The 27,890-nt window shown below is 30.9% G+C and overlaps 1 protein-coding gene across 1 annotated transcript in view; it reads right to left on the bottom strand.

The window, feature by feature from the left end:
• The window catches only part of LOC113515213 (tetratricopeptide repeat protein 28), an 81,154-nt gene that overhangs the window by 31,679 nt on the left and 21,585 nt on the right, over positions 1 to 27,890 (bottom strand). The window contains exons 3-6 of the mRNA XM_052895995.1: positions 13,023 to 13,192; positions 11,517 to 11,620; positions 10,080 to 10,282; positions 6,824 to 6,921 (exon numbers count right to left, since the gene is read on the bottom strand). Of these exons, the coding sequence (XP_052751955.1) occupies positions 6,824 to 6,921; positions 10,080 to 10,282; positions 11,517 to 11,620; positions 13,023 to 13,192 (575 nt within the window). The remainder of the gene's footprint in view (positions 1 to 6,823; positions 6,922 to 10,079; positions 10,283 to 11,516; positions 11,621 to 13,022; positions 13,193 to 27,890) is intronic.

Here is a 27,890-nt window from a genome sequence, read left to right as displayed (position 1 = left end):
AAATTGGTAAAAACAATGTTCTCTATTGGAGTTGCGTCTGCAAAACAGCAAGTCATTCTTTATTATTTAGATATAGAGCATACAGAATATCTCAGTGTATAATATATATTTAGATATGTAACTTTGAACAGAGGAAAAACATATATTAAAAGGATGTACCATGCTTAAAACTTTGACTTAACATTTCACGCGTAATTAGGTATGTTATAGCGAAACTCATTTGACGACTCCTCTGGAACTTGACAACAAAATGCCTAAATAATTTTTTTTCCACAAGATCTCGCTATCATTTTTATCAAGATAAAAATATCACTAAATTAAAATATACCATAAAAACCAAACATCGCCCTCTTGGCAGTATCCGGTTCTGAACCAGAGTGCAGGTAAATAGTTCGTGTGAAACCGATTAAGGCGAGCCGAGATAAATATTTTAATTTGTGGCAGGCCTAATGAATCACTTTGGCTGATGTCATTTGACATCACACTTCGCACTTTACCCAGTGAATGGTGACGTATTCCGAACACTTACACTGTCGGCGTTCGAGTAACTATACAAATCGACGACAGCTCTTTTATCAGTAAACTTTACTTTTGGATACGACAAGAGTAATAAATTATAATATGGAAGAAAAAGAATGCGTGTAAATGTTGACAAAATTCCTATGTGGTTAATATGGAAAGTATATTTTTATACAGTCGAATTCAGAAGAAGAATTTTGCATTTTGTTTGTATTTATTCATAAAAATTGGAACAGTACTTCGAATATTCTACATGTTTATTATCTATCTACTACAAAAACAAAGTTTCGATGTCAAGAATTTATAAGTAAATATATATAAACTATCCAAGAGATAGTGATAGGATTAATTGCTCGACGAAATACGGATATATTAAATGTCCATATTTTGTTCTGACTACCCCATTTGAGATTATAATGGCGAGCAATATATTTATCGAAGATCCTTAAAATTTACGTATAAGACGAAGCTGAAAAAATAAATAGGTTTCGAACTGGAATCATTAGTCAACGTAATCTAATCTTGATTTTAGAGATATTTTAAGAGGTTCTCAAAGTTCATCTTCTATACATATTCGTATATATATTCGGACTCTCTTTTATTTATTATAATCACTTTGTAATACCTATTATTTTTAGTTTTTATTAAGTTACAATTGTGAAAGTGTTTTTTGTTACCTCTTGACTCATTAACAAATAAATATATACCAACATATTTGGGATGGAAAATGATATTAATATCTTGTTGTTAATAAAGTTAGTTGTTAATTAATATCTTCACCAAGTTGCAGATAATTATATGTATGAAGTAATTTGTGGCTCTGAGTTTTGAAATATTTACATACATTTATTTATTTATTTGAATAACTTTATCGACCAAAAGAAAATATGGTACAAAAGGCGGACTTAACGTTAGTAGCATTCTCTACAAGTCGACTTTTGGGATGAACAGTGAATCATGAATGCGGCACTTCATTATTGGGATAGGTAAAGATAATAATACAGTTAATAATGTATAAGTATACAATAAATAATCTATATAAAAGAATATTATATATACAATTTAATAAGTATATAAAATATAAAAGCATCATCTTTTATTGTTGCTAGCTATTACGGTCGTAATGAGTTCTTAAGGTGAGCATGGACTTTTTTTACATAAATTTTAAGGGTATATTTTTGGAAGCTCTCAGATACCTTCGGGCAACGCATTCCAGAATGGTGAAGCTTGTGGTGGAAATTTTTATGTTTCTTTAATAGAGTTTTAATTTAATTTTAATACGGTTTCAGTATATCTATAACTGTATATTATATAAATCACATAAATGTATATTATATAAATTGTTTTAAATTAATTTTGTTAAGTGACTTAAATAAGAATTTCCTATTCGAATATTTTTGTTTCAACCTATTTTGATAAATTTTTTTGCAGGTTTCAACCATAACGATATTAACAGTCCCATAACACATTTTGTCACGATTGAAGACGTCTTTAGTGGAGCAAAATCTTAAAGTATATTTGCGATAATGTTGACATAATGGGATCTGATTTTTTTTTTGTTTTATTGCTTAAGATTAGGATAAGTGCATGTGGTGTTCGTCTTAATGAGATGCATTTAGGATTATTTGTTAATTTGTGTTAATCTAAATCATATGTAACTTAACAGTGGTGTCCGAACCTTCATCTGTTTGATCGGGAATACACTTTTTTCATGCATAATTGAGACTAAGCGCTAAGACAAACAAACTCATTTTCACATTTTTTAATAGTAAGCAAAATGGGATAAAGACTAAAGAAAAGGAACAACAGAAGTTATTAAGAGCATTTATGTTGAAGTATGTTAACATCTAAATTGTTAAATATGTTATTTTAAAAATATAATTGAACAATTTTAAATGTTTCTGAATGATTATCGTAACTGTGCTCTTATAAGGAATTAAAGCTTTAATCCTGAATTTTTTTTTTATCAAGCTAACACCAATTTTGATAACAAAAATCTGAAAACTTTAAAAGCAAAATATGTAGTAGTTTAAAGAATTTATGTGCAAAATGTTCTATGGGTATCATTTTAGTTCGTTAACAGAGTATTTGTTAAATAAGTTTTTAAAAATAGACCGATTTACACCTCGGTATGAACATTGTTAAGAATCGACTTCTATTTATATCATTAAATTTTATCTGAAGACAGAATAGGACCGTATCGATGTCGATTCAATCCATCAACTTCGAGATAAAATCTCGTCGAGGTGTGGGTTTTACGCCCTGCGTTCGGTTCCTGCTGAGGGCTTGTTGAGTTGACAATTTTGGGATTAATACTCTGTTAATGTTATCGTAATCTACTCTAATGTTGTTTATTCAATCAATGTCTGCTTGACGCATTCAAATTTGAAAACAGTAAATACTATTTTTTAATGTAACTCATTTATAAGTGCTACATTATTTTAGGCCGTTAAAATAATTCCCATTATCTAACTCTCTTTACATTTTAAAATTAATTTTAACCCATAACTTCATTTACCTGACCGAGATATATCGATGGATCGGGATAAAAGTAGCCTATTTCAATACATATACAAAATTTCATAATTGAACCGTTAATGCAAAGGTAACACACGACATTTTAAGAACACTTTCAATGTCACTTATAGGTATCTATTAGAAACGTAATAATTATATATTTCTGTGATAAAGATCATATATTAGCTAATAAATACACGTGCTTGATAGATAGTTAAATGAAACTTCGAATGCGAAAAGTCGTGTTAGTTCCTAGTACTCCTCACGTATCAGGTTGCATAGAAGCGAAGATGCAATTTAATATGATCAGTTAGTTATAAAGTTTAGCAATATACTTTTGTGAATAGTCATAAAAGGGGACAAAGCTAGGGAACATCAGCATAGATAAGATTTCTTTAATTTATAATATCGGAGTCAATTCAAAAGTACCATTTTCTATCTCTGTGTTAAAAATTAAAATTTCAAATTTACATTACAACTAAATATTTATTTTAAGGACCAGTATAAACTTAATTTTTAGTAGAATGGTAATAGAATTGCTTTTTTTAATAGATGATTATGGAATGTTTACCCTGCCTGCGCTATCGGTATACACTGGCAGGGCACTAGTGAGGGATGACTGGTGAGGATGAAAAGGCAGGTCAGTTAGCCCATCGTGATAATTCCACTAGAATTAACCACAATAGTTTCCTGGGGGAACCACGTGGAGGACGACCTGTTAGGGTATATTGCTAGCAATGGGGCAGTTAAAACCGATTGCTAACGATCCCTTTCTCCCTGTTAGAATTGCTTTATAATTCTCCATGTCTCATAATATAATAGCTTTGCTAAATTATCAAATTAAAACTGTAATTTTAGAGATAACTTTAGGGAATAAATCTCACTGTTGCTTTTCGAATATCATTTAGGTATGGTGACAATCCAAGTAAAGTAATCAAGATTTGACGAGAATATATGATATAGAAAGATATATAACAATGTATATTTTAAACATTTATAAACACTTCCTTATATAGATTAGAAAATATTTAAAAAAATTGTTTAATATTGAAATATAGAAATCATAGGTACAAAATGAAAATGTATAAAGAATGGATACTGTATTATTATTTTAGCAACAGTTAAGAACTAAGTTGAGAGTTTGTTTCCCTTTGTGTGTTCTACCGCTTATATAACAGATTGTGTTCTGAGGAATTGTCTGAAATGATACCTACAACCACCTTTTACCATTGCACCGCTAGCCATCGGCAGCGAATTCATCCTCACACGCTTGAGCCTAAATGGTCACGTACAGTGCGGTTTCAGAGAAATTTTCTCTCACAAACGCTCAGGTCGTAGAATAAAACCCCGCTGAGGATTTTCCTGGAGACTACAGTATGGATTTCTTCGAAAACGGTATATTAAGGTTTCTTGAAGGTCGGCAACGCGCACGTGACACCCATATTATTACAGGCGTCCATACGCTACAGTGATCGTTTACCATCAGACGGGCTGTATGCTTGTTTGCCACCTTTGTAGTATGAAAAAAAAACTTAGTATCGGTTGTATCCGACATATGTCATGGTGATATTACAACAATTTGTACAAGGTGACAAATGTATTCACGATAATAACTTTCAAAAATATACACATATATGATATCTATACGTGACAAATCTACCTAAGTTTATAATGAAGCACTTACCTGTAGGTCGATAACTGTCAATTAGAGCCAATATATTAATCGTTGGGTCGAGTAACTATACTGAAATGTTTCTATATTGCGAGAAATTTATGAAGTCTTTATTTCCTCGACAGCCGAACATTATAAATCAAAATGTCGAAATTCCGACAAAGATAACCATTCCCTTTGAGTACAGACTCGAAGAAAATATATTTGGTAAGGGGGTGGAATAGTTATGTATTTAATTTGCGGTAGGTATTATTATTTGATAAACATTATTAATAATTTCAACTTATTAATAGGATTGTTTAATTTAATATGAAGAAACTATTTGAATCGGCTAATACTAAACGCATGTATTCAGTTATATATTTTGTATGTTTTGGATTTACAATTTTTTTTCGTCGATTTTCGACTGTAGACTTATATGTTTAGACGATTAAAAAAATCTGTAAAGTCAAAAAATATTTTTCATGTATTATACAATATAATTCAATTAAATACTGTATAATCGCCATTTAAATACATAGAATAAATTAATTTCACAAATAAAACAGATTGTTAATACGAACAAAAACATAAAGAAACTATTTCATGACTGTAATATACTTTTTTTTTGTTTTTCTTTTGTTTCATCAGTAATGGTGTTTTTTTTTTTGTCTTTTTACAATCCATGCACGTTTATATATGTACAATAAAATTTATTAAAAATATCATGGCATTTTTAATAAATTTTATTCTTCTATATATAAGTCCCTACCAAATTTATCTATAACAAAACCAGCTATCAGTAAGGAGCTGAACAACAAACTTCTTCTTAACAAAATTGGTTTGAGACCAATACGATAAACATAAAAAGAAATTTTTGTAAACCTTTTTGTTTAGAAAAAGGAATTTTTAAACATAAATTTATTATATTTTAAACATAAATATATTTTAAACATAAAAAGAAATTTTTGTAAACCTTTTTGTTTAGAAAAAGGTTAATTGAAATTTTATTATTAATGAAAAGGTTTCTAATTGGCAAATATATCTTATAACTTTAGAAAACTTCTTCCTATTTCTCTTTTTAAAAAGTTTGTAGGTCAGCGAACTTGTATATTAAACTAAACCAATTAATTGGTTGTAAATTAGAATATACATTTGTATAGAATTTGAGTACATTTATGAATGGAAAGAAGGAAAATGAAAGAAATCTGTTATAGGAGCATTCGTCATTCTTTTCTGTTTACTCTAATAGGAGATACGCATGACGTTTGTGTATGATTTTCTTGCCATAATTGAAATTTTTAAATGTTGTGTAGCGCGACTGTACTCTGTATATACGGTCATCATACGAGAAAATTATCCACTGTCAACTGGTTATATACGATTGGCGATTAAAATAATAATGTTACAGCATTAATGAACAAGTATTCGCGGTCATTTGTCTTCTTCCTATTAAGAGATGTTGAGTTCAAGCTATGAAATTATTAATTAGGGACTGTCATTCACGAGTTGACTGCGTATATGTAATTGTAGGTATTTATTGAAGTATTTATTGTTTTGTGATAGTACATATTGTTTTATTACTTAAGTACAATATGTGTGGTTACTAATGTACATGTGTAGGTAAGTCAAATGCAAGTAGAGATTGTCTAATTGCATTTGGATTTAAATAGTTAATAATAAATCTTGCTTAATATTGTTAATGTGAAATTATGTAGAGATGTATGGGTATATTTAGATCATGTCTTAGATAAACACAAGATTTTTTGTCTCTATTTAAGTGGTCTAAACTTCCGGATATATCTCGAACTATATCTTTATGTTTAAAATTCTTATATTGAGTCTATTCATGTAATATTTATACTACTATTACAAAACTGTAATCTGGGTCAGGAAATATGTCAAAAAATGTTTTAGGTTAATCACGCGAACTTTTTTGTATTAACTATCTTTGATGATTTTGACTTTTTCAATTCTAATGATTGAAATCTATCCAGCTGCGTTGGATATGAGAGGATAAAATATTACATCTCTTTACAGTTGAGTAAAAATTATATTTTCGAACACGTCGGATACCGCAATTGAGATGTTTTATGGTTACTCTATATAATTAGGGAGCAAGTAAGTATATCTCACCGTAATTTGAGTGAACAGGATCCGATTCTGAGCGCCGCCTCAAGAACCGTCACCGCTGCCTGGTATTGGCCGGCTGCAAGCAATTCTTGTCCCACTACCTGAAAATAGGTACTTAATCTGAGATCCTTTCTATTGATATTATAATAAATATGTAGCATCAAATAAGTAACAAAATAATAATTATTTTGTATTCTACTGGTGAAACTGAACATACTTTTTCATGACCTGGCTTCGATTTCAAATAATATCAAAATATATAATTATATATATACGTCTTGACATTTTTATTATCTGCGATATTCTTACTCAAAAGATGGCAACAATGTTGAATGATTATAAGGGAATTATAACTGTAAGGAAGAAGATTATGGGTTGTTACTTTGTATATCATGACGTAGAATTAATATTATTCAGTGATAAAAATAGGAAAGAAGTTTACTTTATTACAAAAAAGAAGAGCTAAATATATTTATTGATTTATCTTTTATTGCATTATAATACTCTGTACAAATGGCGAGCTTAATGCCATATGGTATTCTTTACTAGCTAACCATTAGGTAATAACAGAAAGCGTATGAAGGGTAGAGGTTTATTTCTCCACTATATACTTAAATAAACATTGAATAAAAGATCTGTTGTAGAATATCAATTTAGAACTTAGACTCGTCACGTACAGCGTGGTTTTAGTGGAACTTTCTATGTGAACGCTTAAGTTGTGGAAAGTTTCGAGACATTAACTAGAGACTATAGCAAGGGGCTATTCAAAAACAGTCTGAAAAGGTTTCTTTAGGGCTTACAATGCGCACGTATAAACACTTGTGTTGCAGTCTTCCATAGGATATGGTAACAGTTTATTTTCAGACGAGTCTAAAAATGTAGTATATAAGAAGCATCTTTAGTGTTCTTATTTGTTTGGTTCTAGTGCTTGTTATTTTATTACAGCCTAACATAGTAATGCTGTTTAACAACATTGTCTGACTTACGCATGCAAAGTACACAGTGAAAAGCAAATTATAATAATTGGCACTTTGTACCTGCTCAGACAGTTGTAGAAGCACGATAAAGTAAGTACCTACCTACGCTACGAAAATAAATGAGTACACAACCATATATTTAACCACACATTAGCACACTGTAGCATGCAACGAAGTTCATCTACATCATTTAATATGGTCTTTGACATTAAGGATTCACATTTGATGTCATTTGACCTCAAAATAATGTTAAGCTAATGCATAAAAATGCAATTTTGAGTATCATCCGCCAATGCAAAAAGCGGTTCGAATTTATAAGAACCCATTACTTTTGTCATAATGACCGTTGCAGTAAACCGCCGACCAAACGATTTGAACTTATCTCCGTATGAAGCAATAACATTTTAGATGTCTGTGGAACACCCACATTGCATTTGTTTTTTTTTTAAATTGTTTTAAGTATGTTTTTACAGGTTTACGCAAGTTATTTTGTGGCCAATACTCATATGTTAAGATAGTAATCTTTAAACAAATGTTTCGGACCCAACAACAAAAGTAATACACATATTTGATGTTTTTGTTGTAAAATATATACTATAAAAAATATCAATCATGTAAACAAATTGCAAACTGGAGTTTGCGGTAAACTACGACGCCATTTCGACCATTCATGTTCCCTCTGCCGATCAACTGTCGCACAGATTGTATGTAAATTCAAGGAGACCGTATTTATGGCTCTCTGATCACTCCACCCCATTGTCCGCTCGGTTAAATGCGCCGAAAAATGTTCAGATGTCTCCAGACTGCCCAGGAATGTATGCAAATCCGCTCCCAGTGTATGGGGTGCTTAATGTCGCCAGCTTGCACCGGGCGCTTGTTCTTTTTGTCCTTCGACAATTTTACATAATGCTCTCCCGTCTATTCGTTGGATAGCTCTTACAAACTGACAGGATGAAGGGCGGCGGTCTTAGACAGTGCTACGACTATATAAAACGAAGCTATTGACGGAATGTCTAAATAGCAGTAGTTAAATCTAGTATATGTCATTCAAGTTATCATAAGAGCTTTATTGAAAACTAGCTATACGCCCTGGCTTTTACTGGTATGCTAATGAAGAAGAAATGGGACCAAACTTTTTTAACGCAAGTTTTTCTTTTACCGTACGATTTTTCAAACATTTTCTTTTATACAAATCTTATTGTGACAATTATAAACATAATAAAAAATGAAATAGCCAAACAGATGTAGCCGTTATAAAATAAACTGATGCGATTAAATATATTCGGTAATTGATTTTTATTTATATAGATTAACATATAATACTTACTCGTACACAGAAAAAGAAAGAAAATTGGTAAACGCTCAGGTCCCCTTTGTTTGGTATTATATTAGCAAATTCATATTTATTGAATAACTAAATGCTGTATTGTATTGTATATACATATTGCGGGTTTTAAGATAATCATATTCGGCGGGAACACAGTTTTTTCTTTCTTGTCACGGTATATTTAAAAGAGCAATGTGAGTGACAATCGACAACAGCGAGCCAAGTTTCCGGAGATACGTTAATGGCTGGTATTATTTTCGGTCGGTACATCGTCTGGGTATCAGATGCCGTTTCAACGGGATGCCCGGTGTTGTGTCGACAGTATAAATAAGTTTGAATTCGATGCATCGACAGTCGCGCGATTCACATAATATTTTATTCGAATTTAGTGCCTATTTATACTGCCCTTTTGGTAAAATAACTACGGACTGCTTGAAATATTCGACGATTGTATAAAACTACTCGCTTGAGTACCCTGCTCAAGTTATTGGTAGGTAACTGTACATAGGTTTGTATACTATTAACTATTATATATTTTTATTGCTTTTTTATGTCATACATATATATTAGAGAATGTAGATAATTTAGATTCTGTTCTCACTGTGAACAGATTTGGTAATATATAGAGGGACTTCTTACGCGAGATTTTAAATAGTTAAATTTATTTGATATATGTATTAATGCACAAAATATTTTATTTGTTTATTTATTTAAAGGAAATAAACTATAAATAGACTACCAGTTACTACTTTCTATCAGGTGGGCCGTCAGCTTGTTTGCCATTCTAAGTTACATAAAAAAATTAAAGGAATATTGATAAGAATATAAGTCGAATTAACATTTTTATTGACCCTTTCCTCCCTATAAATAAGATTTGCCAGACATCTATTTTATAGTCACTTAATTCATAAATGATACCTTAAATACTGTGTACGTTTATATAAGGTTTACTTACCGATATAAGTACAAAAGGCGACTGATCTAATTTCATAGCTTCAAGTTGTCTGAAGGTAGGTTCAAGGGTTGTCCGTAGAGGTGATTTCAGTGAAGCCTCAACGAGCGCAGCCAGCAGCTGCCTCGAAGACGGCTCCACTCCCAGTCCTGAGCTGAAAGCCGCCAATGCTTCTCCGTGCCGTCCCAGACATTGAAGAGCTACGCCTATATCAAAAATAGAAGTATATTAATACTATATTTTTCTATCTACACGACAATTGCTTTACAGAGTTTACCCGCTGCTAATGTAGTTTTCTATACGTGAAAGAATTTTTAAAATCGATTGAGTAGTTTTTTAATTCATCCATTACAAACAAACAAACAATTAGCAGGTCTACTCTTCAATGTAATATCAATATCAATCCAATATAATACCAATGACAATTTGGTACTACACTCATGAACTACTGTTAGGAATTAAGTTATAATTGGGATTGTTTTACAATAGTTTGCATTTGTTTGCAAGTTACCCTAATATGCATCTATCAGAACATTATGGAATCATTATATCGCTGGTGTTGCAATTTGAGAGTGCGAAACGTCTCAATTCCAATATAAATGTATTGGAAATTATTTCAAGAGTAACTCCAGAGATCTTTCCTTTTTATAATATTAGGTATTAGTATAGATAGTTAATATATATTACATTCGGTAAGATAAAAGGTAATGATGCAATAAAAAAGAATCTTCTGTCATTCCCTAATATATCTAGAGTAGTAGCTATTATATATAATTTCAGAATGTAGTGACCTTGAAATGGGGACAATAGTTAATGATTATATTATTAAAACATAATACTTTAAAGCAAGAACACAACTTGCACATTGGTTTATAATGCAATCATTACACGAATAGCCTATAATAATAAGGCTGGGTGCAGTGAAAGTGAAGTAGGTATGTAATAAACATAACAAAACCATTAGATTAAATGAAGATTTTTTTGAACTATAATATATTCTAGACGATATTGATCACATGACTTTACGCGTATAATACCTACGTATTTTTCGTATAACCTGCCAATGAAACGGTACTAGTCTATTAATATTACGACTTTAGTACAAGATGTCAATACAACTCGGCGGGTTATACGAAATTATTCTTAACGTTTTTGAATCAAATTAAGACCTTGTACGGTGAAACACCAGACTACGAATATCTGAGTTCAAAGTTTAGAAATAAGTATAACCTTATATAGATTAATGATCAACATTACTGAACGTACATGGATAATAATATAATAAAAAATGTATAATGCTGTAATTACTTATGAGGTAGTCAAATGTATTTGTCGAAACATATCACATAGTAGTTACGTCGCACGATATAGAGATTTTTACAAATATGCGGTTTTAAAAATGGTCGATAAAATTATATTTAGTACCAATAAGCGTGTTACCTTGTCGATAATAAGCTTTTGGCCAATTGGGACAGAGTTCCTTCGCACGTGTCGCATCCTGTAACGCGGCTGCGAACTGACCCTGCTTCAATCTTGCTGCGGATCTGACGTGATGATTCAGGACATATAAAATAACATTGCAGAAACAAAAACATATAAAATATTTTACAAGAATTAATCATGTTTGTCATCCTTCATCATATCAGCCTTTGACTGTCCACTGCTGAACATAAGCCTCCTCCTTTAGTGGTTTTGTCAGTAGATGCCAGATTTGGCAGGCGGATTGGCAACCGCAGTAAAGCTTTGGAGATGTTTTGAGAGGAACGTTGCTGCTCATCCCTCGCTCTCTCTTAGTCGCCTCTTATGACACCCACAGGAAATAAAGCGGTGGCCTATTCTATGCTGGGACCACATGGCAACTATCATCCTTACTGTCATCTTTACTAATTATAAATGTGAATGCGAGTTTGTTTGTTACCTCTTAAATAATCGTCATGATACATGTGTATTTGAAATGGAGCTTTATTCTTATATTCTTCGTTAGCATCATTATTCCAGACAATCAACATATTACGATTACGCGAACGAAGTCGCGGATAAAAGCTTGTAAATAATTGTATCGAGTATTCGTTTCTATCTGCGCTGTAGAGGATCGTAGTGATTTCTAAAGCTTTGTGTTTGTTTGTTTAAAAGTTTTATTGTACACGGAAATAAAATTTGAAAAAAGAACAAAAATAGAAAATTAAACAAGATATTGAATGTGTGTTAGATAAAAAATATTTAGATAACATTCAACATTATTCAAATATTTTGTGTATTATTATTGGCATCTTAAATATGAAGGTTTATAAAGATAATTAATTTGGATGCTCACATGGATGGATGTTTGTTATTCATACTTGACTATGTTTTAAAAAGTACTAACAGGTGTAGATATAAATGGCCTGGTATTCGAACTAGGATATCTTGTGTTATGAAAAACCAGGAAATGAATATTCGAGGGTACAACTCAGAACATCCAGATCTGAGCCAATTCAGAAAAGTCCGTTTCCTAAATTACTCTGATCGGGAATCGAACCCGAGATATTATTAACGCAAAACAACGCCCATCATTGCGCTACGGAGGTCGTCAACTTTTTATGTTTTAGATTTTACGAATAAAATAAGTAGGTACCTAGATGTATTAGTCATATTATGATATTCTGAATTAGTTGTGTAAAATAACTTGATTTACACTATGTAAGTATTAGGCATGGATAATTTGGATGCTGGTCGGATATGTATATACTGGGTTTCTCTGGACATTGGTGGCGGAAAGAAGGTCACCCGTTTCAATATCGTCCATATTGGTTGGATATCTATTTTCGAATATGTTAAAAGTCTGTTATCCAATATTATTTTAAGGATAACAGACTTTTAACATATTCGTTATTGGGCCAATATTGCAATATAGTACCCACCCCTAGTAAGTATATGTATAAGTATGTATCCAACTGGTATACGTACCTATTGCTGTACAGTATGTGGTTAGCGGGATCTAAAGTCAAAGCATCAGTGTAGAGCGCGACAGCCGTGGCGAAGTCCCCGGCTTGACAGGCAGCGTTGGATGCTCTCACTTTTTCCACGAACAGTGCTCGGGATGCCGCTCCCAAGGACGCTGAGCCAGTGGGCTCAACCTGTTAACAAATATTAATTATTATTTCATTAATTAATGTTTTCTTTTCGTACTTAGATCAGTAATATTCAGAAAAAGCATGTCTTTATAAATACTATGCCAAATATACGTTTACAAACACACAAACAAACAGCATAACTTTTACTAGCTTTTTTATTTTAAGTGAATTTCTATTATACATTGTGTTCAATACATATTACAATTTAAGTATATTACATATTGCAAATATTTCCCGATTCATTACATGAATATGACAATGTCGAAAAATGGCGCGCTTTTTGCTAAAAAATATTTGCTTTTTTAAAAAAAGGTAGCTAATTGTTTTTGGTGCGTCTTTTTTAACACTCGATGCTCTATTTTATAGGTATCTTATTATAAAGAAGCTTGTCTAGAAATATGATCTTAAGCTAAACATTTTACGAATCCGAATTGAGTATAAGTAGGTACTCAGTATCAGTAATGCGTTCATTGGAATGTGGAACAATATTTAAAAGTCTCATAAGCTAAGTGCATCGATGTGGTAAACTTTCCATTGAAACAAACTTTCTAATAGGTAAGTACTATAAATAGTATATTTTATATATACAGGTAATTAAGTACGATAAATACCCGTTTAGTATTTAAGTTCACATTAAAGTTGGTTTTTGTTCTAGTTATTGTAAATCTTTCTGATAATATAGAAAGATACTAAAACTTTGAGTGATATGGATAGAAAGAGATAAAAAAATATTACACCGACCCCAAAATTTATATAATTGAAATAAGGATATGAATATGATGATGATGAATATGGAAAGATACGAATAAGAATTTTTTTTTTTTGGTTTAGGAATAGTTAATTAGCGCGACGATTAAGTTTTTATTTGTATTATGACGCTATATTGACTGTATATTTATGATAATACATACATTTATTATTATTTTCAGAATTTTTTTTATTTTACCTTACTAATATTATATGTGGAAGTGATTTTATTTGTTTACGGCTCAATTGTCATAAGAACAGGCATATTTTATGACATAAGATGAATAAGGATATTGGTTACTATTTATGCCGATCAATTGGTATGTCCCGGACACTTGGACGAAGTCGCGGGTATATGTGAGTAAATAATTACTATATATGAAGTTTAAGTAGGTTCAGTAAGTATCAAATTTACATATAGTAACTATAAAATTCAACGTGACATACATATTTAATTAGATATATAACTAAAACGCGTCAGTATAACGACTTAATATGGTGTTTATAAGTTGAAATATTAACAAAAAAGCTAACAAAGAATGTCCCATGTTCCAACAATTAAATATTTCTATGAAATTCCTTAACTACCCCATTAGCATACATGGCACGCATATTTACGAATTAAAATGTTTGTTTCCTTTACAACTGCGTTGAGGAATCGTCGATAATAAAAAAAAGACAAATGACAACCAGCTACTGACTGTGAATTCCAAATCTCTTTTCTTAAAATAGTAAAGCGCACGTTATTCGTAAACAGCTGTGGTTCCTATTTTGATTTTGATAATCATTGATAATGCGGTTTGATGATTTTGAAGTTTTTCTCTACCTAACACACACACATGATTTCCATATGTGACAAATATAATGTTAATATGTGACTATATAAATTCATTGAACGTTAAAGCAGTATTCAGAATTTGAATTCACACACATGAGTATAAATTTACATACTGTAATCAAGTACCGTGCTTTATTAATGAATGAAGAAGAATCAATAATATTTGAAATGATTACTAATAACCGGGGTAATACCAGAATAATTCGGTGGAACGATTATTCTTTATCTATATCTAAATTATGGACTTTTTTTTTATTTAGTATTTTCCATTCTTTTCTTAACAAAGAAAAAGTTAAAACTTAGTCCATCATACCAATTGCTGGACCTAGTATAAAAGTTAGAATAAAACACAGCGACATCGAATGTCGTGAATTAAATGTCAATTCTTTTGATAAAAAAAAAAAAACAGGAAGAGACAGTTTTTTTATTGTTAGGAAGGCAATTGGATAGTTGGTCCGCTTGATGGGAAGTAGCTACCGTTGTCCAAAAACACCTCAAACACGAGAAGAGTTGCTTGCGTTTTGCCGCCCTTTTACATTAAGTTCTTGCTAAGAATCGCAATCAGGTACTTGACATAATTTAAAAAAATATTCGTTGCAGTGAATAATCGCCTTAAGACCACCACCACTACCATAAAATTTGACGCGAGATCAAACATTGCGATTAGTGTGGAGGTCCTTTTAAATCTTTTTTAATTAATAATTTATTTGTTATTCAAAAACTTATTTTGGATTTCGGTTACGGCATGAGTCAGCTATTAAAGAGTTACGGACCCCTAAAAGTAATGCATTCTAAATTTGAAACGAACGGCTCGGCGTGAGTCTCGTCCACAACGCCACCACCTGCGTTTATCTAGCCGAGCGCATCGGAAGCGAGAGTATTTTTTTTCTCACGGACCGCATTCTCTGACTTAACCATGAAACAATCAGCCATACAATTCTCCATCACGCGTGATGTACATTGTTGCGTGACTATTATATCATAATTCAGTTTAATTTTTCGAACGCGCAATGTAACACACGACATAAATAAATCAAAATTTTAGTTATTTTGATTTTTGTTCTAAATAAAGGTGAGTGTTGAATGCGCCCTTTTACCTATGGCACGGAACACGCTTTGTTTCTTTGTTGACGGTTTTTAACACAAATATGAATATTAAACTAGGTGCTCATCTGAAAGGGCCATTGTTTTTAACATGTTCCATTTTAAAACAGACAATTTGTATAGTTCCTACAGTACGACAGATTTACTCGACACAGAGTTTTATGGTTAGTGAAATGATTGATGAATATATACACTTACATAAAATTGCGTGTAATGGAAACAGTTATGTATGTAAGTAATAGTACGTTGTCCGCGCGAATACTTAGCAAATATTCAAAGACATGTTAATAAAGCAAAGATGGGCAGAGTTTAAAGGCCCTATATAAATTCTTTGGTTATACGAGATAATAAAAACTCAACGTCGATGATTGCTCATTCTCTTACGAAGTTAACATCGTTTAATTTTCGTAAGCCAATAAGTACAATAAGGCACGGAGTTCGCGGACCTTTATTAGGCGTATCTTTGACGACCCGGTTTTTACATCTTCTGCTTACAGCTGTATGGGCATGTCGTAATATGTTATAATTTAATTTGTTTAATATACATTTATATAAATACAGTATATCCTCAGAAGTGTCAACGAATAAAAGAAGATAATGTGATGTAGTGTATTTCGATTTTGCGACTTTCCACGTGGTATTTATATTTGCGGTTATCAGTAGAATGTCAACTTGCCTGCTAATAATGATTATTTTTGATAAAAAAAACATAATTTTATTATAAACAAGTAATAAGCATCCTAATCATAATTAATATATATGAATATAAACTCAAAATTCATTAAAATTCATAAAAAATATTGTCGCAGAAGATAGTATTCACATGAAAAGAATACGTCCTAAATTTTCCTGTAGAATTTATGAAGAATGAACTGTGAAGTTCGAAAAGTTATGACTAATAAACAACAGAGAACCTAGTGTTATACATATTTAGTTTGGAAACTTCTTATGTGTTTTACAAACATTCTTAATTACCTGTCTGCATTTTATGTGATGAATTAAGGTTCATTCAGGTCAGGTTCAGGACTTATTGGCTTTGAAATCGATTTTCATAATACTTTTTGCAATTGTTTTTTTTTTCATTATTTTATTTTGGTTTGATATAATTTGGTCATGGAAAGTCTCTGTATTTGTGTAGTAAAAATTTCTTCTTGTGTACGTTAAAAACCTGCTACTGATGTTAAGTTTGGAATGCTCGTCGGAATCAAAAACAAAACGGTACCGTCCATCATCGCATACGACACGGTGGCTGTTTATAATCATCATCTGATCCTTTCATCGACATTATTAGTTCTGCATTTCGGCACCGGCGTCCGTTGCGCGTAATGACGCCCGATTGTCTCGGCCATCTTGAAAAATGATGGACGTAATCGCTCTTTATGCGCTTTATTAAAATTTCGTTTAAAGAGGCGCCTGATCACCGTCCGTCCGACATATTGGGTAATTATTTTTTCTTTAAACGGGCCTTTCATTTATCTTGAAATGTTACTTATTAAAAAGAAAAGGCCCGGACCGCCCAATAACTTTGTGAACTTCATACCTGTATGTGCACCCGAAATTTATTATCTGAATTGGTCTTCGTAGTTTAAATACAGTGTATATTATCTGTCAATTAATCGACAAGTTGCGGTGCATACTCGTAATTATGTTTATATATATGCAAGTAATAATTAGGGTTCCGAAAAATCTGAATCAAACCATTTTTTGCAACGTATCGTTGATCTTTTACCACGGTAAATTTAATTTAATTATTTTTTATTAAAAAAACATAATCATTGGATTAACTAAGCCCTAACGGCAAATAAAATGAAATTAGCATTTGCGAAGATATCGTGTATGTATAGTGCTATGTCGAGCACCACGCAGTCTTTCAAGAAACTCTAGTGATTTACTATTGTCATAAAAGGTCAACTGAGCTGATTTTAATCCTATATTGTTATTCCTCACTGGTCCTTTCTTTAGCGTAAATTATACTTAGCTATACGTAGCAGCGCAAGTGGACAGAACGAAAAAATATATTTTAAATGTTTAATCATATTATATCCGTACTTCAATAAATAGTTGACTAAATCTAAAAAAATGGATAAATGTAGTATCTACTTTATGTATTGGAATTCAAGGCACGTAGAATCCTGTCTCATTTTATGACACTGTACCTACATTATGCGCAGTCACAAGCCACAGACCGGGGCTAGCTTCATAATACTTACGTGTTAAAGTATTAATTAAAAGTTGTTTTCAGTAATTCATGACTAGATTTTGGCTATATTTGTGTCTATATATTGCATTTGTTGTCGTCAAAAGACCTTTAGGATTCAAATTAATTTGGTGTGCATGTTAATTATGTGCATTATTTTGCCTTTTTTTTTTATACAACTTAGAATGGTAAACAAGTTCAAGTTCAACAACGGCCCACCTGATAGAAAGTGGTAACCGTCGCCTATAGACATGAGCAGTACTATGGACATAACAGAGTGTACTGTTTCGCCCATGATACCCCCCATGCGTTGCCATTCTTGAGGACTCAGGTGTTATTTCTCTGTACCCTGTTAATACACGCCATATCCCACCCTTCAAACCGAAACACAACCATGCAAACACAACTGCTTCACGGTAGAAACACAAATGGGACAGAGGTACCCAAGCAATCGACTTTTGTACAAAGTCTCCCTCTGGTAAATAAATGCCTTATATATGTATATATATAAATAAATAAAGACTTCTTATTATTACTAAGTAAATAGAAAAGTATGGTTATACCTGGTTTTTAAAGTTGGAGACATTTTTCTCTCAATAAAAACCAGGAATTGGCGTCTATTTAAATTCGTCACTATAATGTCGAATTGTATTATATGCTGTTAAAATATTGTAACTAAGACATCTCAACATATTATTTATAATTTTGTATGCGTGAAACAGTAAATTAAAATGTCAAAAAGTGTATTTTGGCGAGAATAATCTATATATTGACAGGACTCAGCTTTAAAGCGAAGATTTATATAAAAAATGTCGGCACTCGGGCCTCAAACCTGCTCAGGTATGGATTGATAGGTTAAAGAAAAAATAGCTTTGTTTTTTTTTTTTCTATTCTTTCCCGCCTGTTATGTTATTGTGAAGAGCTTTGGATAATTACGACTTTTTACCTGAAAAGAATAAAACAATTAAAGTGTGTGGGTGCCGAGACAAATCACACAATAATTTAGGACCGGATTTGGGTAATTTCTGATGGTTTAGTCCAAGTTGTTTTTACACACGTGCACGAATTTTATGGGAATCAATCTCGGACGTGCGTTCCGCTTGTAAACAATTTGTTTTGGGTTGTGAATTAATTTAGTATTAATGGCAGTGTGTTTGATTGTTTTTATTGTTTGTTCTGTTTTAATTTTTTATTATTATCTTTACGAGAACGTTATAAAATTTATCTTTAATGCTCCAGGGGATAGTTCATTATGCATCAAAAAATCTTCGCATGCAACTTTGACTTCCGCGCATCTGTTCTTTGCCCTGAAGGCGTGGGTCCTATCACGACTCCCATACTTATTTGTGTAATCCTGCCGACATGGGAAGACTCGTTTTGCTTGGGCCGGTTTGGAATTGCCTGTGTACTCTGTTTCAATGGGTTATTATTACGAAATCGCACACGAAAGCGCTGGATTCCAGGCATTCTTCAACAAATAACATTTCGTGAGTGACCCTTCACCCTGTTTTTAGTCAAATTAAGTAGGATTTTTATTTAATATTTTTTAATAAATTTATTGATAAATGTAAATGATAAAAATAAAAACTTTTTAAGACTATGAAGAACATGAATGAATCTCTAAAGTCTATATCCAATATCTCTTCATGCTTTAAAATGTTCTTCATGCCAAAATATATATGACATACAGATACAAACTAAATAAAAGTTTATAGGTATATATTCTTTAGACATTTGTCTGATGAGTGTTTCCTCAATAAAATATTCATGTTTGCAAGCTTATAATATGTTTGAAACGTGTATCAATTACTATTCCTGCTAACAATAGCTACACAGAGCTACTTTACCGCAATGCTCATTGTTTGCCATTGGGGAACCACGCTCCTTTATTCATCTTCCTGTTTATCCTGGATATAATTAAACAATAAAATATATATTTCTGTATATTGCGTCAAATATATTAAATCTAAAGATAATGATATTTTGTAAATAATCTTGTAATTATTATAATATATTATAATACTAATGATTAAGGAAATTTAATGACATTTATTAAAGACTAAAGGAACTTATTAGTGGAGGGTTGGACAGCAGCGTCCCTCTGAAAACATTTCTAAAAGCCTAACTACGTTTTCTAACCCGATTGCGAAGCGTGGCAACTCCTGGCGTCACTCCCCTTATGGAGAAGGCTTATGTTCAGCAGTGGAAAGTTAACGGTTGAAATGATGATTATATACATAGATCAATTTAATAAAAATCAATTGGCGAATGTATTATCAGTTCAGAATGGCTGTATCTATTTAGTTAAAAACTGTTTTGTTTTAGTAATTGACAGGACAAAGTTTGTATGAAATGTTTGAAAAATTGAGCAGAAAGTGAAAAATTTGGATTAAAAAGTATCCATATAAAAAGTGAAGATCGTACAATAAAGGGAACATTAAATCTCATTTTCTTCATTAGTATTTTCGTGTAAAGACGGGACGGGCAGCTAGTAGGTTAACAATAAAAAATATAATAAAAAGTGAAAACATCCCATAAGTTAATCATTAGATGTATAATATTTTTAAATATTATACATTTAAGTTATAGTATATATTATTATGATTCCGAACAATATATGCCTTGGTTAATATACAGTTACTTGAAATAAAGACTTTTTTATTAATATAATTTACTTATCATATTACATTTTTAAATATATTTATATAAATATAAATTATATTTATACCTTTTTAAAATTACAACGATATTTGGCATATCTACAATAATTATTGAAATCACATTACTATTAAGCTTATTACCTAAGCAATTACCACCTATATTATTACACTTTGGTTTAAACTTACGTAGTGTGTGTACCTGGATGAGATAGAATCTTTGGTATGTGTAGAATGATTCTGAACTGCTAAGAAAAGCGTATTTTAATAATTTTCCGTAGATAACTTTTATAAAGGTTTTTGTTCCGGCACGCGTACTCGCGAGTGGAATGCACTCGTGACGATCGATTTCGCGCGCAATCATCGTCGCGTACGCCATATTGTTTTTGCTGTCAAAATAATAATTTCCTATTGTTTTCTCTATTTAACTGACTTCTTATTACTTTGTTTAGTTAAGGCTAACTGTCTGAATTACTAAATCGCTAATAAATTATATTAGTTAGAATAAAATTAAAATCAGCTTTATTCTAATAGACTTGTTTACAAAATCTTTTAAATCATCATTTTTATGATTCTACTGCTAGAGCCTAAGCTTAAATTATATAGATAGAATGTCTTCATACAAATGCTTCGAGAAAAGCGAGTTAACTTTTTCATACAATTTTGTGTGATAAATAGTTACTAGTGATTCCTTTATAATTTCTATATTAATTTTGTCTTATAATTTTTGTATCTTTTTAATGCGTAAATACTCATTTTATTTATTAAATAATACGCCAAGATATACTGTTTGTGTAAGTATATAGAACATAAATAAAAAAAAAAAAACGAGTCAGCAGATTTGACAATTAGCTGATAAAAAGTTGACCCGTTTTGGAGACTTGATGCTCTATCTATATTATCTAAGTTTCTGAGATTCCAATTTGAGAAATGGCAGTAAACTCAAATCCTTCTTCTTTACATTTTGTCTTTTTTTTTTATTTAGCAATTATAATTATATTTAGTGTGTTATTACGCAAAACATTATTGCAGATGACCTATCTTTTTTTATTTCGTTAGCTTGGGAATCGCTGTGGGCGGAGTTGACATCTTATATTTTATAGCTGGTCAGTGCGTTGGCTTGGCTCTCGGCTGGGTGGAAGAGATCGCGGTGTAAAGCGAAAGTAATTAATATAAGCTTAAAGTTTGCGCAGGTACAGTCGTATGTAATAATTTATGTGTACATGCTTATATTTTATTTATATTTATTATTATTTCATAGTGTTATACAGTAACGATTAAGAAGCTTCAAACGGATATAGAATTTGCGATAGTGAAGTTACTCTGACGTTTAAATAAAAATAAAAAATAGGCCCACGGCTCGAGTCCTATTAATAATATAAATGTGAAAGTTTCTAAGAATGGATAGATGTTTGTTACTTTTTCATGCAAAAACTACTAAGTAGGATTATTAGTAATATGGACTTTAATCTCCATTGCTAACAATATATCCTTTCAGGTCTACCTCCACGCGGCTCCCCCTAGAAACCTCGTGATTAATTATTGTCAAATTGGTCGTGATGGGCCAACTGGCCTGATTTCATCCTCACCTATCATCCCTCACTGGGGCCAATGTATACCGATAGCGCGGGTGGGACTACCATTTCATTATCATCCATAACAAAAATTCATTGGGCAAACATTATTGTATTCAATTAAATATGGGGATAAAAAGTATATATGTATGTATGTATATATATATATATATATATATATATATATATATATATATATATATATATACTTACAAATATAAATGACATTATGACATGGCTTTTTTTTATAACCACGAGTATTGAGATATGGCATCCTATTTATTTACTAATTAGTGCTATGACTATAAAAGTCATGTAAAGCCTCTTTGTTAGCTCTCGAGCTAACTATGGATGTAAATAAAAGTAAGAAGATTATATACTTACAATATTTTGCCATTTTCTGAACCGGGCCGCTGTAATCCACTCAAGTAGAAGTTACATTTAACAACCGTGATGAACAGATTATCTGCGATTTTGTACAGTGCCGTATTAGGAGTTATTTTATGTTAATTATATTAAAGTTAAAAGTGTTCTGGGATCCCAAGAATTTGAGAGTCAGGTAATAGAAGCGTATCTTTTAATAAATACTTTTAATACTTTATCTGCATATCCTGTATACTATAAGATATATGGCTGTCAAATAATTAAACAGACTCTAATGCATTTTTTGCTAAAAAAAAAACTAGTGTAATCAGGGTTTGTACAGTAAATCGAATTCCAGTTTTGACTATTTTTTATATAAACGATTAAATTGGATTAAAATAAATAATGAATAAAATAAATACGTGTATATGAGACTATATAGCCCATTTTTTAATTAATAAATTATGGTTATGGCTAACAAATTCGAGTTTGTGGTATGTTTTAAATTTTTATGACTATAGGCAGTCTAATCAATTAATTAGAATTAATTCTATAGTGATCATTCAATAATTGTTGCCATCAAAAGAAAAAAAAGTAATAAATAAAATATAATTATACAAAAAAAAAATACTTTTAATTCTCTAACAATATTTGAACATTTAGCTCCAAATTATAAAAGCAATAACAAATATATATTGCTATTTAATTTAATTTACATAATGTATCCGGTGACTTTATATCCAAAGTTGTTTTATCTGTTGGTTTATGTATTGCCATAAAATTAATGAAAATTGTTATTTTTATTGCAACCAGGGCTCACGTAATATTGGTTAGTATAGTTAGCCTACTAAATATCTTCAATGGTATCAACATAATTTCAACAATATTTTTTGATCTTCGAATCATTTTTATTGGTTTAGCGTGTTCATAAACTTACTGAAGGTAATTTGTCTCACGCCTGTTATTATACGGTTTGATGCTACGTTTTTTAAAACTTTACGACCATAGTAATAATTGAAGTGGAATCATTTAAATCATTCAAACATGTCATAAAATATATATCTTCATGTTAATAGAGTTTATGATTTTAATGAATGTAACGATACTAGATATTATATGCGGCTTTTTTCATGTTATTTGGACAAATATTTTCTGTATATTATTGTGTTCTGATTGAGTAACTAATATTAAAACAATAATAATATTAATTATAATAAAGAAAATTTGTTCTTATTTTCAAAAAGTAAAAAGTATCTTTTACTTTAAATAACTTTGATTTATCCAAGAAAAATAGTTTTAATTCTTATAAATATGTCTTTATTATTAATATTGAGATAGTACTAAAAAATGCAACTTTATTTTATTATATTACACAAATAAAAAAAGCTTGAATTATTCTTTATTTGTTATTACTACTGGGATAGCTGAAAGGAACTATATTTTAGTATAAAAAAAATATTTTAGAAATTTTATGATGCCCTGAGTACGTCCCAGCACTCGCTCTGAAGGGTGGGCAGGGTAGACTTAATTAGTTATTAGACGTGCAAGAATGTGGCAGGGATGCACCGACAGACTGCGATGTTATCCTGAAATTAGTCGACGGCGAAATTATATCGGGCTTCGTATCTCACCACGTAATGTCGACGTGCCCACTTAAATTAACACTTTTAATAGAATAATTATAATATTCTAATAGATCCATTACTATATATATATCTACAAATCGAAATTAATTGAATCGAAATCGTTTTAGCGTAGTGAAAATGATAAATATTTTACCAGTTTTTAGTGAAGAACTGTAGGCCAATTTTTGTCGCAATTTGTTTGAAATCTATTATATTAGAAATTACATTGAATATACGTGAATTGAAGGTCATCTGGTCTATGCGATATAATTTTAATTTGTCTATTATGTGAAATGTTTTTTTTTTTATACTTAAAATGGCAAACAAACTGATGGCCCACCGAAAGAAAAATTATAACTTTGCCATGCCTGCCTTTCTTTAGGACTACGATGTTTTGCCTCTATACTCTGTAATTTCCGATTTTTTTTTCGTTGTTAATTATATAAAGTTGTCTTGTTTTAGGTATTCAATGAGATATTTAGAGTCACATATTATTATTTTCTTAAAATCAATCCATTGTGCAATCTATTAAAATATGGTAAATAGCCTTTAATAATACTTCATCTATACTTGTATAGATCTATGATATTCACTGTGGTATTGTATACGGAGTATAGTTAACGAATTAAAGGCTCGTTACCTGTTTTGTTTGATTCTTAATGCGCAAGTGTTAGCAAAATATAAAGTCATTTATTAGCTCATTTACTATACTTACTAATAGTAAAGTGTATCTTTTGATAAGATTACTAAAATTCAATTACTATCTTACGTAACTTCAAATAGAACTAGGTTTCTATTTCAGCTGCAATATTTATACCTGCAGTAAATCGGTAGTATCTTATTAATATTATTGTTAATATAATAAATGTGAAAATTCGATGGTTGGATGGATGTTAATTATTCTTTGACACAATTCACAATTGACACACGCAAAATTGAACGGATTTGAATGAAATGCGGGTTATATCTCAATTAAGCACATAAATGCGTTATATACTTGATTCATGTGGATGAAGCTACGGGATACGCCGTGGTAAATAAACATATGAACATGTTGATGGTAAACAGTTACCGTGGCCCAAAGAGTAAAGCCCCAGTTTGTAGATACCTGCCACACCTAGAGGTGTCACGAGCGCTTTGGATGTTGACTCTTAAAAAAATATTATTTTCTTTATTGTAAACAAAAGGTTATTGAAATAGAAAAAAACAAACATAATAGTGCACAAAGGCGAGCTTATCTCTGAAAGAGATTTCTTCCAGCAGACCCAATACGAGAAAAAATATATTATTTTGAAGAATCCCATATTGTGTAATTCTAGGGAAAAACCTCGTCATTATTTTGAACTCGTTATTTTCTGTTATTATTTCAACTTATAATGATAAATAAAAATCTTGTTCCTGCCCGGAAGGAATGAGAATCGAACCCATTCCTTTGGCAGTGTCGACTGGCGGTGTGACCGCACTCACCGCGCATTGTCGACCGCATCGTTCAGTTTCTGTTATTAAGGAGGGATGCAGCAGGTACGAGGCGCGGCAGCTGCTCATTCATCTTTAATGGTTTGGAAATAATTTCTTTACCGTTTCAAGTAATATTAACTTGTAAGTGCAGCTTAAAACTATGGCTTTATGATTGATAATATACTCTCATGTATATCTGATTTTAACTTTAATTGTGGTAAGACGGTGTATATAATATACTGTCTTACCACAAAAAGTTAAGTAGATAGGTATTGAATACATATTTAAACGTCTTACTATAAAAGCGTGTCTAACATCTATTTATAATTAAACAAAAAAGTGTGTCTTATAAAAAATGAAAGGTGTTTAAAGTAATAAATTTTATTATAATAGTTTATAGACTTAGGCACATAAAATTAGAAATAAATTTTATTACACACGATTAAATAACATTTAATCATTTGGTATTAAATTATATTTGTGGTGAGAACGATTACGAATGGCATATACGAGTACATGGCATAAATCTGTCAACAAAAGATTTCGTTTCACAGAATTTGGCTCGATATTAAATCGTGACAAATTATAGGACTAACACGGATGTGTTAACTTCATTGTATTCTTACTAATATGATAATATTGTAACTAGACGATGTCTTTACATTTGAGAAAAATTTATAAGAGCAATAGATGTCCCGATAACAAGTTTTAGAAATTTTGTTTGTCTATCTATATGTCTGTTCTAGCATCATGTAAAAATTACTATACTAAATTAGTTGCGGTTTTCATAGTTATATTCCTGAAGGTCTGGCTTAAAATCAGGTATATGTTTTATCTTAATATGCCAACTAGAAATGGCCCATTTAATTAGTTTTCCTATTTCTGAAATCCATTCGTGCGGAGTAGCGAGCAAAAATCCAATTTTAAATATATTTTTTTATGTAAAATTTGTGTTTACAATTTGCGCTCGTGCGAAGTCCGGGAGCTCGTTAGTTAAGTATAAAAAATAATTTATTAAAATGTTATTCTATTACACTCGTATAAGTGACTATTGCAATTAAAAAGAAAGTGTTAATGTTACATTTGATTGATTAATTTAAGTGGCTGATACAATTTGAAATGGAATGCTTACAAAACGCGAAATTTAATATGGCCAATTAATTAATATTTTTCCCCAAACTAATATGCTAATGAGCGTTGAACGGATGGAAAGCAGTTATTTTTATATAGTGGACACGGATAGTAAATATTGTAGATAGACAGTAAACAGCTTGTTTTGTTATATTAGGATGATCGGGCGGGAATGCGGACGTTGATTGTGTGATGATTTAAATAAATGTTTTATGACGATAGATTATTAACTAAAATTTTGTATTATGTACTTCATAATTCATCATGAACTACATATTGTTTTTCCTTTTTTTTATAATCTCAAGTACTTTTTTTTATATTAATCATCTGCTCTCGTTTATTTGATGTGTTAGTTTATTGTGGAAACTTCACTGATATATTGTATATTATTGCTGTATTTATTATTTATGTGTTTTAGATATTGTATGTTTTCCTATTAAAATTAAATAAATAAATAAATTATATTATATTATAAACTAACTTTTTGCCCGCTACTTTCTACGCGTGGATTTCTGAAGTAGAAAAAACAATGAAAATAACCATTTATAGATGATATATCACAATAAAACATGCATCAATATTTAAGTTAGACCTTTAGGAATACATCTGTGAAATTTTATTTAGTCCAATAGATTTTGTATAATGTCGGAACAAACATACAGACAGATAAAATTTTTAAACATTATTGTTTAAACATGTATTGGTTCTTATGAAGACCTCTTATATATTTTTTTTCTGAAATACCTCTCATATACAGATATGGTCTAGTTACAGTTTCCTAAAAAATTAGTTAAACCGATATTTTATCGATATTTTTTTCTGACTACGTGGACAAAATAAATTATTAACTGAATCATTGTTAGTCAATGCAAATTGATTAGAAATCATTGCAAATTTCTAATTATCATTAATTTTAACCTATTTGTTCTTCTAATTTAGTTATACAAAGTCGTGGACCGCAAGAAAGTAACCACAAATATCAATGATTTAAAAGTCACTTTAACCCT

This window comes from Galleria mellonella, unplaced genomic scaffold, assembly GCF_026898425.1.
Source record: "Galleria mellonella isolate WM207_F2 unplaced genomic scaffold, CSIRO_AGI_GalMel_v1 utg312, whole genome shotgun sequence".
In the NCBI taxonomy this organism is placed as follows: Eukaryota; Metazoa; Arthropoda; class Insecta; order Lepidoptera; family Pyralidae; genus Galleria; species Galleria mellonella.
This window is presented reverse-complemented; position numbering and strand designations above follow the sequence as displayed.